The 15,060-nt window shown below is 49.2% G+C and overlaps 1 protein-coding gene across 1 annotated transcript; it reads left to right on the forward strand.

Moving 5' to 3' along the window:
- Window positions 1-228: 228 nt before the first annotated feature.
- col17a1a (collagen, type XVII, alpha 1a) lies at window positions 229-15,054 on the forward strand. The gene is made up of 54 exons (XM_067259858.1): window positions 229-298; window positions 689-739; window positions 911-1,027; window positions 1,311-2,045; window positions 2,152-2,202; window positions 2,283-2,336; window positions 2,436-2,483; window positions 2,663-2,797; window positions 3,020-3,124; window positions 3,728-3,802; window positions 3,925-3,975; window positions 4,420-4,578; window positions 4,769-4,846; window positions 4,930-4,974; window positions 5,088-5,216; window positions 5,376-5,672; window positions 5,849-5,890; window positions 6,000-6,026; window positions 6,170-6,196; window positions 6,378-6,440; window positions 6,535-6,639; window positions 6,998-7,060; window positions 7,184-7,219; window positions 7,386-7,439; window positions 7,692-7,763; window positions 7,863-7,925; window positions 8,014-8,049; window positions 8,251-8,322; window positions 8,439-8,465; window positions 8,555-8,590; window positions 8,679-8,714; window positions 8,958-9,074; window positions 9,316-9,435; window positions 9,647-9,727; window positions 9,907-9,957; window positions 10,054-10,116; window positions 10,251-10,310; window positions 10,410-10,436; window positions 10,571-10,621; window positions 10,774-10,890; window positions 11,024-11,071; window positions 11,159-11,234; window positions 11,304-11,356; window positions 11,472-11,585; window positions 11,705-11,806; window positions 12,057-12,182; window positions 12,583-12,675; window positions 12,815-12,952; window positions 13,118-13,246; window positions 13,520-13,714; window positions 13,798-13,941; window positions 14,143-14,214; window positions 14,371-14,451; window positions 14,558-15,054. Exons 1-54 carry the CDS (start codon window positions 229-231, stop codon window positions 14,605-14,607), a joined length of 5,067 nt encoding a protein of 1,688 aa, XP_067115959.1. The 3' UTR covers window positions 14,608-15,054.
- Window positions 15,055-15,060: the final 6 nt, after the last annotated feature.

Raw genomic sequence — 15,060 nt, forward strand, 5'->3', positions numbered from 1 at the left:
AGAGGGTGAAAGCTTGAATCCCCCCTGTATGTCGCGTTGGATAAAAGGGTCTTCTAAATGAACACTTTCCTATTATAATGAACATCAACCAATTCAGCATTCATTTTAAGTCACGGCTTGCATATCTATTTTCATTGGGTTCTCATTGGCTGAGCGTCGCTCAAGACAACGCTGTTGTGTGAAGGACGGCAACCATAGCATGTTCTGTTTCGCAACAGCTAACATGGGATGGACAATCTAACCGGCACCAAGATTGTCAGAGCGGGGGCAGGTGGAGGGGCAGGAGGGACTGGCAAAGGTAAGATCTGATCCAGGATCTTCCTCTTGGCCACCTGTTTTGCAGTTGTTATAAAACGCATGAACATGAATGCACACTGTGGATCAATGGAAGGAGGGAGGGTGTAGCTCGGTGGTCAGAGCTGATCTGAGAGCTGATCTTAGAGCTGATCTGATGGCTGATTAAGAGGTGCATGTCACTTTGGATGAAAGTGCTCAATTAATTAATCATTATTATTATTATCATATGGACTTCTGCTGCATGTTGTGTTGTAAGTTAGGCTATATACTTTTCAGATGTTAAGGAAGGAGGTTAATTAAAGCATGTGTCCAGTTATTTACTACTTTTCCCATTTTGGTTACCTGAACCTGGTGCTACAAACTAATGCTACAGTGTGTGCTCTCCTTGCAGTTGTGACAGAAACCGTCACCTCGACAACCAGATTGACCTCACTGCCTCCAAGTGAGCTGAACACCATTACAGATTTTCAAAACGAATTATCTTTGTTCTAGCAAATATGAGGACGTTAATGACAAGCGAGGGTGTTATACATCGTTTCGTGTCTACGTCCCCATCAAAGTGCCCACCGTTTTGGAAAGCAAAGCTCACGCAGTTTATCTGTCTCTCCACCAGAGGGCGCCAGTAGTTCTGTGATCAGCAAGACTGTGTCCTCCTCCAGCGGCTCGGCAAGTGACGCTGTGGAGAGGAGAGTTACTACCCAGAGCGGCAGCAGCAGCTATGCCATTACATGTAAGTGTCATAAATCAGAGTTTCCCCCTCAGAATCTTGCCTGGGCAAAGACACCATCACAAATATGCCAAAATGGAATGTTATTTGATCTGAAATAGTCTCTCTGTCTGTCTCTCTCTCTCTCTGTCTCTCTCTCTCTCTCTCTCTCTCTCTCTCTCTCTCTCTCTCTCTCTCTCTCTCTCTCTCTCTCTCTCTCTCTCTGTCTCTCTCTCTCTCTCTCTCTCTCTCTCTCTCTCTCTCTCTCTCTCTCTCTCTCTCTCTCTCTCTCTCTCTCTTTCCCCAGCCTCAAGTGGTGTCTACATAAGTGGTGGTTCTTCAGAAGGAGAACCTGTTGGAGGAGAAGGAGGAGGGTCCAAGGTAGTCGAGGGAGGAGGAGTAGGAGGAGGAAGTAGCTCTGGTTCAGTGCTAGTCACCTCCAGCAGTACCTCCTCTGGGTCTGGGTCAGGGTCTGGGTCAGGGTCTGGGTCCAGCAAGGGCTCTGGAAGCATCACCGTCACCACGGTAGGGGCCTCATCCTCGGGGGCCTCATCCTCAGGTGAAGGGTTGGTAGCCGGCCTCACCACCGGCCTCACCACCGGCCTCACCACCAGCCTCACCACCAGCTCTGCTATGAAGTCTGGAAGTTCCCTCAAGTCCGGCTCCAGCTACAGCAGAGGGGAATCCAGTTCTGGGTTCACCGTCAGCGGAGGAAGTGGTTCCAGTAGTTCGGCCATGTTGTCTAGTGGTGGAGGGGGAGGAGGGGGAGGGGGAGGGGGAGGGGGAGGGGGAGGGGGAGGGGGAGGGGGAGGGGGAGGGGGAGGAGGGGGAGGGGGAGGGGGTGGAGGTGGAGGGGGAGGAGGGGGCGGAAGAGGCGGATTGGGCGCTGTGACTGTTTCCACGGTGACCAAGACCAACTACAGCTCGGAGGCGGGGTCAGGGGGCACAAGGAAGTCGTCCTTGACATCAAGCTACTCCTCGGTTCCCTTGGAGAGGAAAACCATGACAACCTTGTCCTCCACCCGCTCAGGGACCTACCAAGGTCAGTCGGAGCATATGAAGGTCATTCAGATACTTCATCAAGCACTAAAATGTGTTTTAGCAACTTGAAATAGGTTATATTAATGCTTCTGTTGTGTATTTTTTAGGGAGCTCCAGTGCTAATTCTTCACCAGATTTTTTCTTGAGGAAAGAATATGGTAACAAGCTTTTTAAATTATTAGCTTTTATTATTCAGACCTATATGCCAATTAGTTACACGAATTGTGTTTTATTTTAGCAACTACCAATGCAGTGACAAGTGCCACCACCAGAGGGCGCGCTCAAAGCAGAGGTGTGTTCTCGTCACACAAGGCAGTTTCTGAAATAATATTTTTTATATGTTATAAAATGTGCAAACAAGAAAACAATCATATATTTTCTCTTTCTCCAGAGAGTGAAATCAGAACCAGACTGCAGAGTGCCTCTCCCTCATCAAGATGTGAGCAGCTACACGTCATTCCTCCAAGACATCATCACGCCCACATGTTCTGATGAGTTCATATGTATATCTCACTGATAAACAAAACAAAAAAAATTGATAGAAGCCTTGAACAGGGAGGGCAAGCCGCAGGCACGTTGACAGGCAGGTTGACAGGCTGCTTGCTGTCTGTTTCTCAGGGACAGAGCTGGATGATGTGAAGCGTCTGTTGAAGGGCAGCCGTTCAGGCAGCATTAGCCCCCCTCGCTCCCCCACCAGCACCCTCCCCATCCCCAAGAAGGCCAGCGTGGATACAAGGACCCAGTCCCAGTCTGGTACACACTCAAACACACACACACATCACAAGCACAAACACACACACTCAAACACACACACACATCACAAGCACAAACACACACACTCAAACACACAGAAACTCTCTCTCTCTCTCTCTCTCTCTCTCTCTCTCTCTCTGTCTCTCTCTCTCTCTTTCTCCCTCTGTGTCTCTCTCTCACACTCAAACACACCAGACTCACTCTCTGGTGTGTTTTCCTCAGGCCAGTATGACACCTCCATGATGTGGTCCAGTTCCTCGGCCGGTGACTATAGTTACCATACCAATCCCAACAACCTGCTCCCTGCATCCCCGACAGCCCTGTTAGGTAATACAGATATGAATCACAACACACTGATGGAGTTCAGAGTCTGTGTCATTGACGTTTTGAAGATTTATCATTGGAGTTTCATAATCAACAAATCATCATGTCGTATAAAAAGCAAATTGCATTGAACAAGACAGTTAAAAACCATTCAGGAGAACTTCCATGGCAATGGATGGTTTAGGTGTTATGTTCTATGTTCACGATGAAGAAAATGAAAGGCCTGTTCTTCCTTCAGGACTCCAGAACAACCTGTCTTTCAGCCCTCCCTCCGTCACTGGCCTCTCATCCCCCAGCTCTGGTGAGCTCAACCTCCCTCCCTCCCTCCCTCCCTCCCTCCCTCCCTCCCTCCCTCCCTCCCTCCCTCCCTCCCTCCCTCCCTCCCTCCCTCCCTCCCTCCCTCCCTCCCTCCCTCCCTCCCTCCCTCCCTCCCAGGATTTGTCTATGGGGACTGCTTTTCCATTCGACCTGCAATTACAAAATGCTTAAGTGTAAAGTGCACACATTTCAACATATCTTTTAAATCATAGATTCTCTATCGATAAGGCCTGACTAGAGTTCCAGACTAGAGGTTAGATATGAGTGTTGTTGTGTGTCTTACTGTAGTGTACGGCCTTCAAAACAACCTGGCCACCACTAACAGCAGTATCCTCGCGCCCAACGGACTCAGCGCACACACAGGTACAGGAAGTAGGAACTCACACCCAAACTGTCGTGGAGTTGAGTTCACACAGAGTTACACCAAGTCAACCTGTGGGCAAATGTCCTGTAAGTATTTACAGTTCTGTATCTGTGTTTACTAGTCTATGGTGTGCAGAAGAACGTTACCAGTACTGGAGTGTATGCAACTACTGGTGAGTCTAAAGGAAAACAAACAGACATACAGTTTAACAATAATAATACTAGTTATCAATCAATCAATCAATCAGTCATAAAAATGAATCAGTGATCATCAAATAGGAGTACATTTTGAGATAAAGCACATACATATCTTAAGCTTTCCATATAGTCTCAGACCAAACTCAGGCCAATACTAATGCCAGGTATTTATATTAGAAATGTCTCTGAGGCAACAGTCCTCCATCTCTGTGTACTGTGTGGACCATGAAACATCCCCTGCATGTGTATCCACCGTGTACTGTGTACCAGGAGAGACTATTGCTCTGTTGGTATTTGCTTATTACATTTGTGATTGGACGACGGGTGTTCCGTTCCTCTATGACATTTTTGATTGGACGATGCGTGTTCCGTTCCTCTATTACATTTTTTATTGGACGACGCGTGTTCCCTTCCTCCAGTGGCGCCCGGCAGTCCGACAGGAAGTGACGACGTCTTCGCCAAGGACTTCAAGTTCATGCTGCTGGAAAAGGAGAACGCTCCGGTCAAGAAGGAGACGGAGAGGCTGGTCATGAGCAAAGACACGGGCAAGCAGTTCTCCAGCACAGCCCCTACTACTGGTGAGACTAGGCATTGCACGCCGGATCAAAACAGGCACCGCAGAGACAGGTGTAGAGGGGTCACCACGTGTGTGCTTTCGTAAAGGGCGTTTGGCATGGATAGTTTGACGTTTCTCGTATTGATTGAGACGCTTTCTTAATCCAATCCAAACTGCACTCCCAACGTTTCTGATCCATTTGCGTCCGTCAGCCCTCTACTCTGAGGACTCTCTGAAGAAGCAGAAGAAGATGGTGTCCAGCGCTGTCGACGCCACCACGGATGTCAGCGGTGAGGCCGTAGGACGGATCTATGTTACACGTGTCACACCATGGTGAATGTGCCGTTAAGACGCTGTCTTCTGTTTCCCACAGGCGGGACATTGAGGGTGTCTACCAAGGACAAAGCTACTTTCGCAGGTGGGGTCTTACTTGACTTTGGCGATGAACATAACAGCTGTGCTGTATTTGTAGTTGTACTTGTTGTGACGTGGTAGTTGTGCTGATGCTGGTGCTGTCTCCCTCCCTCTCAGAGATCCGTAAGGATGAATCTGGGATGGGTCTGAGTTTCTGTTCCTGCTGCAGCTGGTGGAAGTGGCTGTTGGGTCTTCTCCTGGGCCTGCTCCTCCTCCTGGGGCTGCTGTTTGGGCTCATCGCCCTGGGTAAGGAGACCAGAGAACACCCCTGGGCGTTGCGCCCAGGGGTGTTAGACGCCCAACGCGTCTAATACTTCCCTCCCTCCATCGCTTTCTCTCCTTTCCGTCTCGTCCTCACGTTCTCTATCTCTCGCCCCCCCTCACCCACCCCTCTCCTCCTCCCAGCTGATGAGGTCAAGCGGCTGAAGGCTCGCGTGGACGCCCTCGAGGGCTCCGGCGCGGCCAGTACAAGCCGCCTCTCTTCCTCCTCTGCCATCAACATCATCGACCCGCTGGAGTCCTCCTTCATGGACAAGACCTCGGCCGGAGCCACCCTGACCCGGGCGGATAACAGCATCAATCTGGGAGCGGCAGCACCACGCGCTGGGGCTGAGGGAGCCGGGGAGGGTTATGACAGGGCTGACCTGCAGAGGGCAGTGCAACAGATGGTCAGGGCTGAGCTCCGCTCGGATAGCGTGCGAGGTAAAAGAAGAAGAATTGACTTGTTCTTTTGTTTGTTATGAAGACAGCAACGTCAAATGTTTGGGTAGCGGTATGAAAGGGGGTAGAGGTTTTGAAAGTTGTGCTCCCAATTGGTCGTTTTGTAAACGTAAAACTGTTTTATCTGTGTTTACATCTGTGTTCTGAATTTGTTACAGAAACACTGGCATTCTCTATACAGGGCGAGCCAGGACCTAAAGGTACAGAATCTATCCAACATCCACCAGTATTATTAACAGACACAGTTACACATCTGTGAGATTTATTTTATATTTCTCGTTTACTTACACGACTATTGTCTCACTACAGGCGACCAAGGGCCTCCAGGGGTCAAGGGTCAGTAATACGCTGTTTCCTGCTTCCTAGCCAATCGAATAGTTTCTCTTAGATTTACTATTTATTTATAGACTCTCAGTCTGAAGCCACAATCACAGTAAGAGAATCACACACTAAAATATAACACCTTTGTGCTTTCTCAGGTGATAATGGTTTCCCTGGCCTACCAGGTAAGATTTGAATGTGAATTCTGCTGGACACTTCCATTCTGTAGAAACAAATTTCGACGTTAGTTTATTAGTTAGTTAGTTAGCTAGTAATGTAGTGAGGTGATGTCACAGTCCCACACAACACAGGAATCCATGTCAGTATGTTATCATAGTTCTGATTGGCTCTGCTCCTTCCTCCCAGGCTCTCCAGGTCAGATAGGTCACACAGGATTGGAGGGGCCAAGAGGACCAAAAGGAAGTTCAGGTAAGGATCAAAGAGATAGACACCATTTTGTTTTCAGCCAATACAACTAATCTAGTCCAGACCAAACATGCCAGTCTTCTCTCGATGTGCCCAGGTGAGCCTGGTACGGAGGGCCCAGCCGGCCAGAGGGGCCGGGAGGGGCCCATGGGTCCCCGTGGAGAGACAGGACCCTCAGGATCAGGAGAGAAAGGAGACAAAGGTGAGTTGATGTGGAAGCTTTCATGCACGGTTATCATCTGCCACACTAATGTGGATTGGACATGGATTGGCTGATTATCATGATGCTGTAGAGCAGTTCTTCTCAACCCTGGTCCTCAGGTACCCCCTGTCCTGCACGTTTTAAATGTTTCCCTGCTCCAACACACCTGATTCAAATGAATGGGTCGTTATCTAGTTATGCAGAAGCCTGTTAACGACCATTCATTTGAATCAGGTGTGTTGGAACAGGGAAACATCTAAAACATGCAGGACAGGGGGTCCCTGAGGACCAGGGTTGAGAACCACTGCTGTAGAGCTCCAATTACAGTTTTTTTGTTATTGGCCTGAATCTTCTCCAGGCTCCCCTGGTGAACCAGGAAGTCCTGGACCTTCTGGCAACGCTGGACCTGTGGGACCCAAAGGTGAGTTCAAAGGTCATTGGAAAAGGAAACAAGAAGTGATGACTCATTGCTCTTCCTGTGTTTAGTCCAGGCATGAACCTATTGATTCCACATCACCTGGTCATGTTTTGGTGTGTGTTTCAGGTTCCATGGGGGCCCAGGGGGCCACAGGAATCCCAGGTAAACACCACTGTTCTTCTTCTGTCCTTCACCCTTCGGGCTTCATAGTGATAGCCCCTTTTAAACATCCCATAATACTGCCACGAAGAAGGCCAGTCGTCGTTCTGACGTTGCTTGGTTTGACTGAAGCGAGACCCGAGCGTCCTCCTCTGCCTTGTCTCCCCAGGCACTCCCGGTCCTCAGGGCTTCAGAGGAGAGACGGGGGCTCCTGGACCCAAAGGTACCGTGAGATCAACTCAAGATAAGATCAAGATCATCGTCCCGAGTGTGGGAAGATAGTATTTTGACGTCAGACGCCGCTGAGTTGATAGGCTTGAGAGGAACAGTTAGAATACAAGACCACACAAACTCTAAAGTTCAGGATACGCCTTTGGTTTGAAGTTAAGGTTCTGTTGTTTTGGTCTGTTCTCGGCCATTTGCGGTTGTTCTCTCTCATCTGTCGTTTCGATTTGTTGTGCCGTTCTTCCCCCAGGTGAGAGAGGACCAGTTGGACCTGCTGGGAACAAAGGAGAACAGGGAGAGACGGGACCGCGCGGAGCTGCAGGTGATGACTCCTCCCCTCTCTGACCCTCTCTGACCCTCTCTGTCTCTCTCGCCTTCCTCGCTCCCTCTTTTTGTATCTCTAATGTGTGTCCCCTCCTAGGTGACCCGGGCCAGAGAGGAAACCCAGGCCCTGCTGGAGAGAAGGGTCCTAAGGGGTCGGCAGGTGAGCGGGCAGATCTGTGCTGAGTGTCTCCAGGTAAACTGAACCCCAGTCAGTGTGACGTTCTGACGCCTGTGCCTCTGTTCGACAGGTTCTCCAGGTGCTGATGGGGAGAAGGGCTCTCGAGGTAAACAGAACCAGAACTACTAGAATTAGTAATCAATAAAGTTGATTCAATACATTGTATTTATTTAGCAGATTAGCAGTTTTATCCAGTGTAACATATATACATGTGCATGGAGAGTATGAAGTATAAAAGTACAGAAAGTAAAGTGATTAACTGATTGATTGGCTGGTTGATTGATTGATTAATTGGTCTCCCCTACAGGTGAGCATGGGCTGATTGGGTTGCCAGGTGCCCGAGGCCCCGCGGGACCCCCTGGAGATCCCGGTCTCCCAGGTAATCATCTCATCATCTCACCTCAAAGATGACCTTCATAAAGTTACACTGGAGTCATTTACAGTAGGATTCACATCTACACTACTTGCAGTAACATTATGTTTCATTCACTACAGGAGTACCTGGTCTTCAAGGACCACCAGGTATGACTTTCTGGAGGATGTTTGTTATGTTATGATTGACGTCTTTTAATATCACATACTGTTTCACTGTTTTGTAACGCCTGTCTCAGGTGTACCAGGGAATCCAGGTGTGTCTGGAGCTAAAGGTAATAGAGCTTCACTAGATCAATATTTATTTCAAATCCTTGACAGCATGGAGAGTAATGGTATGATTTCCCCCTGAAACTGCTTCAGGTGAAGCCGGTGAACCTGGTAGAGTCATTAATGCAGGTGAGAGACACGGTCAACAGAAACGGCCGAGCAACTCTGTGTGTCTTGGGTAGCGAAATGCTTAGCTGCCATAATCATGTCATTGGACAGGATTTGAACTTGTGACCTTTTGATCTGTAATCCACTCTACCACTAAACTATTCCTATAAGAGGTAAACATAGGGATGTCCATATTGGACTGTGGTACATCCTCATCGGGGTTTGATTGGCTAACCCCTCTACGTTCTCCGGTCTGGTGTTTAGATGGTGCCAGTTCGGTTGGCATCCCTGGACCCCCCGGTAGCCCTGGCCCCCCTGGCCAAGCTGGCCCCCCCGGACTGTCTGGTCCAATCGGACCAGCTGGACTTCCTGGTCAATCTGGTCAGAGACCTCACTCTGCCCAAACCCTCACATTCATACAGTTAACATACTTAACATGGACTTAAACAGACTTAAATGGACCAAAACACAGTAGACTTAAATCATGGAACACGTGACAGTATATGTAACGTAGTTATAGATAGACCTGTAATATTACATTTGTGATAACTTTGTTTTTCTATACTGGAGTTCATTACTTGATGCTTATGTTGTTTATGATGTGTTTGTTATTGTGCTGTAGGTCCTAAGGGTGACAAGGGGGAGGATGGAGCGAAGGGAGAGAAGGGAGCTGAAGGAAAACAGGGCGAGCCTGGTGTCTCTGTCAAGACTGTGGAGACCGACACTGTCAGTCAAGCTGAGAGTGAGTCCCTCTCTCTGCCGGAGGGGAAAACTCCCCTGGTTCATACAAGTCCTTCATTCCAATCTCTGCCTACGTTAACATCCGCAAGCAACATTCTCTTCTCTTGAATCCGTTTTTTCCGTCATACACTTGTACTCGCGGTTTCGAGTGTGCCATTAGGCATTCTCGTACATGTCTCTTCATCGTCGCTTGTTTTTCACGGCCCAAACAGAAGTTCCAGTTGTGGCCGGCCCCCCAGGGCCCCCTGGCCCCCCAGGGCCCCCCGGAGAGCCAGGTGTTGAGGGCCCGTCAGGTAAGACATCAATGCACACGCATGGTCCACTCACACACACATATCCCAACCAAAACCACCAAGAGATAAAGAGATCCGATTACAGGGCCTGAATACTGACTGATTTTTCAGGCAGATGTTCTCTCATCTGTTCATACTGTTATTCTTCCTGAATGACAATTGTCCTTGTTTCCCTCCAGGTGATACTAAAGAAGGGCCCCCAGGACCAAAGGGTCCACCTGGGGATCCAGGTGAGCCACTAGTGTACACTTCAAGTCTTACTTTCTGTTGGAGTGTACAGGAAGTGTGTGAGCTAAGCCCATCCCCCATGCGTTTTTTTCTATCAGGTGTTGGCACACCTGGACCCCCTGGAGAGAAGGGAGAGCCAGGCAGCTTTGTACCCACCTCAGGTAGGTGACACACACACACACACAAACAACAACAAGGATCTCCCAGATGTTGAACTGATCTGAAAAAATAACTTGTTTGTCATTTGGGTCCATTGTGTCATGTTTGTGTAATGCTTTTGTGGGTGTTCCATCAGAAACCTTCTTCTCTGGGCCACCTGGACCAGCTGGTAAACCTGGTCCTCAAGGAGCTCCTGGTAGGTCAGATGCACAGTCAGGACCACTTGGATCTGCTTGCAAAGCAATGCTTTTTTAACACTAGTATCTCTCTCCTAAACTCATGAACTTGTCTCTAGGTGAACCCGGACCACTTGGATACAAAGGTATGCAGGAAGGGTGACACAGCCCGGATCTTTACTGTGCTGTTCGAAGATGTATGGACCTTTGAGCAAAACTGAGAACTATCTTTCATTAAGTGGTGTTTAGTGATAGCGTGGATCTTGACTGACTGTTTCAGGTGAACCAGGCCAACCAGGTCTCCCAGGAGCCCCCGGTGACGCAGGCGTCGGTGAGTCAGTGTCTTCTGACATAAAAGCTGCCATAGATGCAGAACATCTGCATGTGTTCTGCTCGAAACCGGAATTTGATTTCAGAACCCGGAAGTCGATGGTTCCAGTTCAGTGTGCTTTCAGTGTTGTCGTTAATGCCCCCCCTCCTCAGGATATCCAGGCCAGCCTGGCCTCCAAGGACCTCCTGGAGCTCAGGGCCCGGAGGGGGAAAGTGGACCCCAGGGTCCCCCAGGGGAGGAGGGGTCTGAGGGGCCACAGGGTATTAGAGGTAGACAACCCTCTCTGTTTTACACACCTGATGGGTTGTTAGAAAGCTTTTCTTTTCTGATCATATGTCGCTTTTGTATGTTTAGTATTATAGTGAGTGCTGTTGTGGGGATTTCGTTTGTGTGTATTTTCAGGTGAAGCAGGAGTTCCAGGCGCACCAGGAATCCCTGGCTACTCTGTTGGTAAGATCCATCCATATCTACAGTTATCCACTCATCCATCCATGCAGTTCGGAAACCCTGACCTTTTCATAACTTTCTATCATCCAGGTTCCTCCAGAAGTGTTCCCGGATCTCCAGGTCTCCCTGGACCCCCTGGCCCCCCGGGGGCCCCTGGCAGGGACGGGTCTGGCCCCCCCGGGGCCCCTGGCAGAGACGGGTCTGGACCCCCTGGCCCCCCCGGGGCCCCTGGCAGAGACGGGTCTGGGCCCCCTGACATGGGCCAGTACATTGCAGACTACCTCCAGAGTGAGTAGCGCAATACTATAACCTCTGAAACACAGTGCTATAGTGACATGGTAGTGGGTTAAGAGTGTTGTTTCGTAGTAAGTGTAACGTTGTGTCGTGTTTTCCTGAGCTGCAGGTGACAATGTCAGGCAGTTCATGAGCGGTCCCCAAGGTCCTCCTGGCCCTCCAGGGCCACCGGGTCACCAGTCAGTAGATGACGTGGCCAATCGTGTCATCTCGTACATCCAGAGTACGTCTCCCCTTCTGTCTAAGCAGAACCAAAATATTCTGCAGCATTTTGAGGATCTCAAGACCATCTATAGAAATACTTTCTAATAATTGTTTTACTCAACCCTGTTCCTTATCCAGGTTCTGGGATAGGCAGTGGCACCCCTGGGGCCCCTGGCCCCCCTGGGGCCCCCGGAGCCCCTGGCTCCAGCTCTATGCACGACATCATCAGCTTGATGCAGAGTATGTTAGCTCTTCGACACAAAGTAGTAAGGACGCAAGTGTCCATTGACACCTAAGTGGGTTTCCTTCTCATAACCTGGCAACCCGTTCTCAAAAGACTTTTCCCACTGTCCGTATTCTCAACGGATGTCATTAGGATTAGGGTTAAATTACATATGGTAAACAGGCTAACTGCCACAGACTTTTTCCACTGGAAAGACTACAGACACGGGATGAGATGCGATCAGGAACTGTGCTTGTCTTCCTGTAGGAGAGGAAGTACGGAGGTTCCTCATCGGTCCTCCAGGTCCACCTGGCGCCCCGGGTCACCCCAGCGCAGGCAACTATGGCTACAACCCTCATGAGGTGGCCGGCAGAGTGCTCACTCTGCTGAACGGTCAGCAACAACCTACCTCCTTCCTGTCAATTGGTCTGATGAAGTGCCTTGTGGTTCGCTGTTTGTTGGAGTGTCTCGTGTTTTGTAGATTGGTTTGTGATCAGACAGTAAATACTATATAGTACTTATATGTGTAGTTAGATAACTATACATTACATTTACATTTAGTCATTTAGCAGAGGGACATTCCCCCGAGGCAAGTAGGGTGAAGTGCCTTGCCCAAGGACACAAAGTCAGTTGGCATGACCGGGAATCGAACTGGCAACCTTCGGATTACTAGCCCGATTCCCTCACCGCTCAGCCAACTGACTCCACTATAGACATGTGGATCCGTTAGTGGTTCATTTCCTTCGGGAGATTGTGGATTGTGATTGGTGATGGTCTCCACATGTGTCACCAGAGCAGGGGATGGGGCTGCCTGGACCACCAGGGCCCCCGGGCCCTCCAGGACTGCCCGGAAACTTCTACGGCGACCTGGCCGCTTTGCAGCAAAGTGAGGACGACATGACTGCTTCGTTTTTATCTCCTTTAGCTGTTTACTCTGGGTTACTCAGACACATAATATAACTGCCCATCCATCTAACATCTAAACACAGGTTGACAGAGCATTGTGCTGTGTTTGTCTGCTGTAGATTCTGGTTTAGCCGGTGTTCAGGGGCAGCCGGGGGCCCCCGGGCTCCCGGGTGCCCAAGGCCCCCCTGGGCCTCCTGGACAAGGCACCTCCAGTGGCTTTGGCTACAGGTTGGAAGACATACGAGACTACCTACAAAGTGAGTTTAGGCTTAAATGTGTTTTTTTTATGTACAGAACTGCAGTGTTGTTTAAGTGTGTATGCAAGTCAGGACTAAATACAGGAGTAGATGCCATACTGTTAGCTACTGCGTTGATTTACGATACGATAAATCAACTCAAGTCAATTCTCCTGCCCGTTGCAGATGTTGGTTTTCGGGGTCCCCCCGGCCCCCCGGGGCCCCCGGGTCCAGAGGGCTCCAGAGCTCTGGTGTCGTACGCAGAGAACACACATCGAGACACACTCCACCCACAGCTGCAGCAGTATGTCAAAAGTAAGTTCATCAGTCTACCACCTAGTGGACTGACAGTAATGAGCACATACAAAAGAAGATAAACATGGACTAATGTGTTATGTATATGATAGAAAATGGCCATCATAGAAACATGATAAAGATGTCGAGGCCGATGGCTTTGATATTGATACCATCTTTGATGTTAAAAATACCATCCATCTCTGCACGAGGAGCTTGATCGAGCCTGACAGCCCAGATAAGAGTGTCTCCAGCCCCAAGCTTGGGTGTTTAGTCTCCCTGGTGTGTCTCCAGGCAATGGTGGTCTGAGTGGGGGGATGTTTGGCCTCCCAGGCCCCCCAGGTCCTCCTGGACCTCCGGGACACAAAGGTGAGCAGGGTGAACCAGGCAACAGGCCCCTCCGCGACCACAGGACCAGCGAGGGACGGAGGTTGGCCGACACGGATGACTTGTCCGACATGGCGGTCAAACTGACCGATTACATCAAGAGTGAGTGTGCACCAAAAGCAGTGACTGTGGATGTCACAAGGGTTGTATTTCATATACCCATCATCCTCTTCCTACCCCTACAGCCCATGACTTGCTGAGAGAGCCGGAACGTTCTGAGCATGTTGTTCAGGGGCCCCCAGGCCCCCCTGGGCCACCAGGACCCCCCGGGTTCAGCCATGGCCTCGGTTCCCATGGAAATGTCACTGAACTGGTTGAATACATCAAAGGTTGGTTCATAATCTGTTTACAGACTATAATATTATTACCTTTTGATACTGGAGCAAATTCAATGTCTCAGAATAACGTATGGTACAATAACTTTTGGGGTTCAAAAAAAACCTATTGATTTCTGACAGGCAACAACACTACTACTTCACTCACTACATTGTGTAAGGGGCAAACTCTATTTTCTTCTTTACCCTTCCCAGCTAATGGAGCCATTATGGGACCCCCTGGGAAACCAGGCCAGAAGGGAGAGATTGGATTTCCCGGACACAAAGGTTATTGAATTCTGTATCTTGTCTCCATCATCACATCTCAATGTCTGGGCAGGCAAAACCCCAAGCAGGGAGGGTTCTACAGTACAAAATACTTCATCATAAGACTCCACCTAGTTCTGCAACAATAGACATTCTAACTCCACCCTCTGGACACAGGTGACCCAGGACAGCAAGGCATCATGGGAAGGTCTGGCCTCGCAGGGCCTGAGGGGCAGAGACAGGAGAAGGCTAAGAGAGGTAGGGAGAGACACCAACTACAAACGTGCACACTGGCTACACTTAACCTTAGTATGAAGAATTGATGAACATCTTGAAGTCAGTTCTCTCCGTTGTCCCGCACTAGGTGAAGACACACAGGTGACCCACCGAAGGCGGAGGAACGCAGGTGTCTGAAAAGGAGAAGGGAAATCGACAGGATACACCTCGGGAAGCGACCTTTGAGCAATCGAAACCGTTTGAGAAATGTGAAGATTATGAGCAAACCAATGAATGCAGTGCATGTGTCAGTGTGAATATGGCTGCAGGACTGTGTGAACTCTAGTTTTCGACTGTTGAATAGGGTTGTTCTCAGCTGATGTATACAGTATTGTTGAAGTCAGGGATTTTGTATAGTGTGAATGATGTGTTTCTTTATGGGTGAAACTGTGTTTAGGTCCTGGGGGTTTTTGACTTCCCTTCTATGCATGCAGATGGGGAAACAGAATTGGTAAAACGTTTAACTTGAAAGGGATTTTTTCTACTTATGCTTTGTACCATTTTTTTTTACACAATATAAGCAATGCTGATAATGTCATCTGAATGTATTTTAGTGGTACCACTATGTAAAATAAAGCGATATTCTTTCTA

This window comes from Osmerus mordax, chromosome 21, assembly GCF_038355195.1.
Source record: "Osmerus mordax isolate fOsmMor3 chromosome 21, fOsmMor3.pri, whole genome shotgun sequence".
Lineage (NCBI taxonomy): Eukaryota > Metazoa > Chordata > Actinopteri > Osmeriformes > Osmeridae > Osmerus > Osmerus mordax.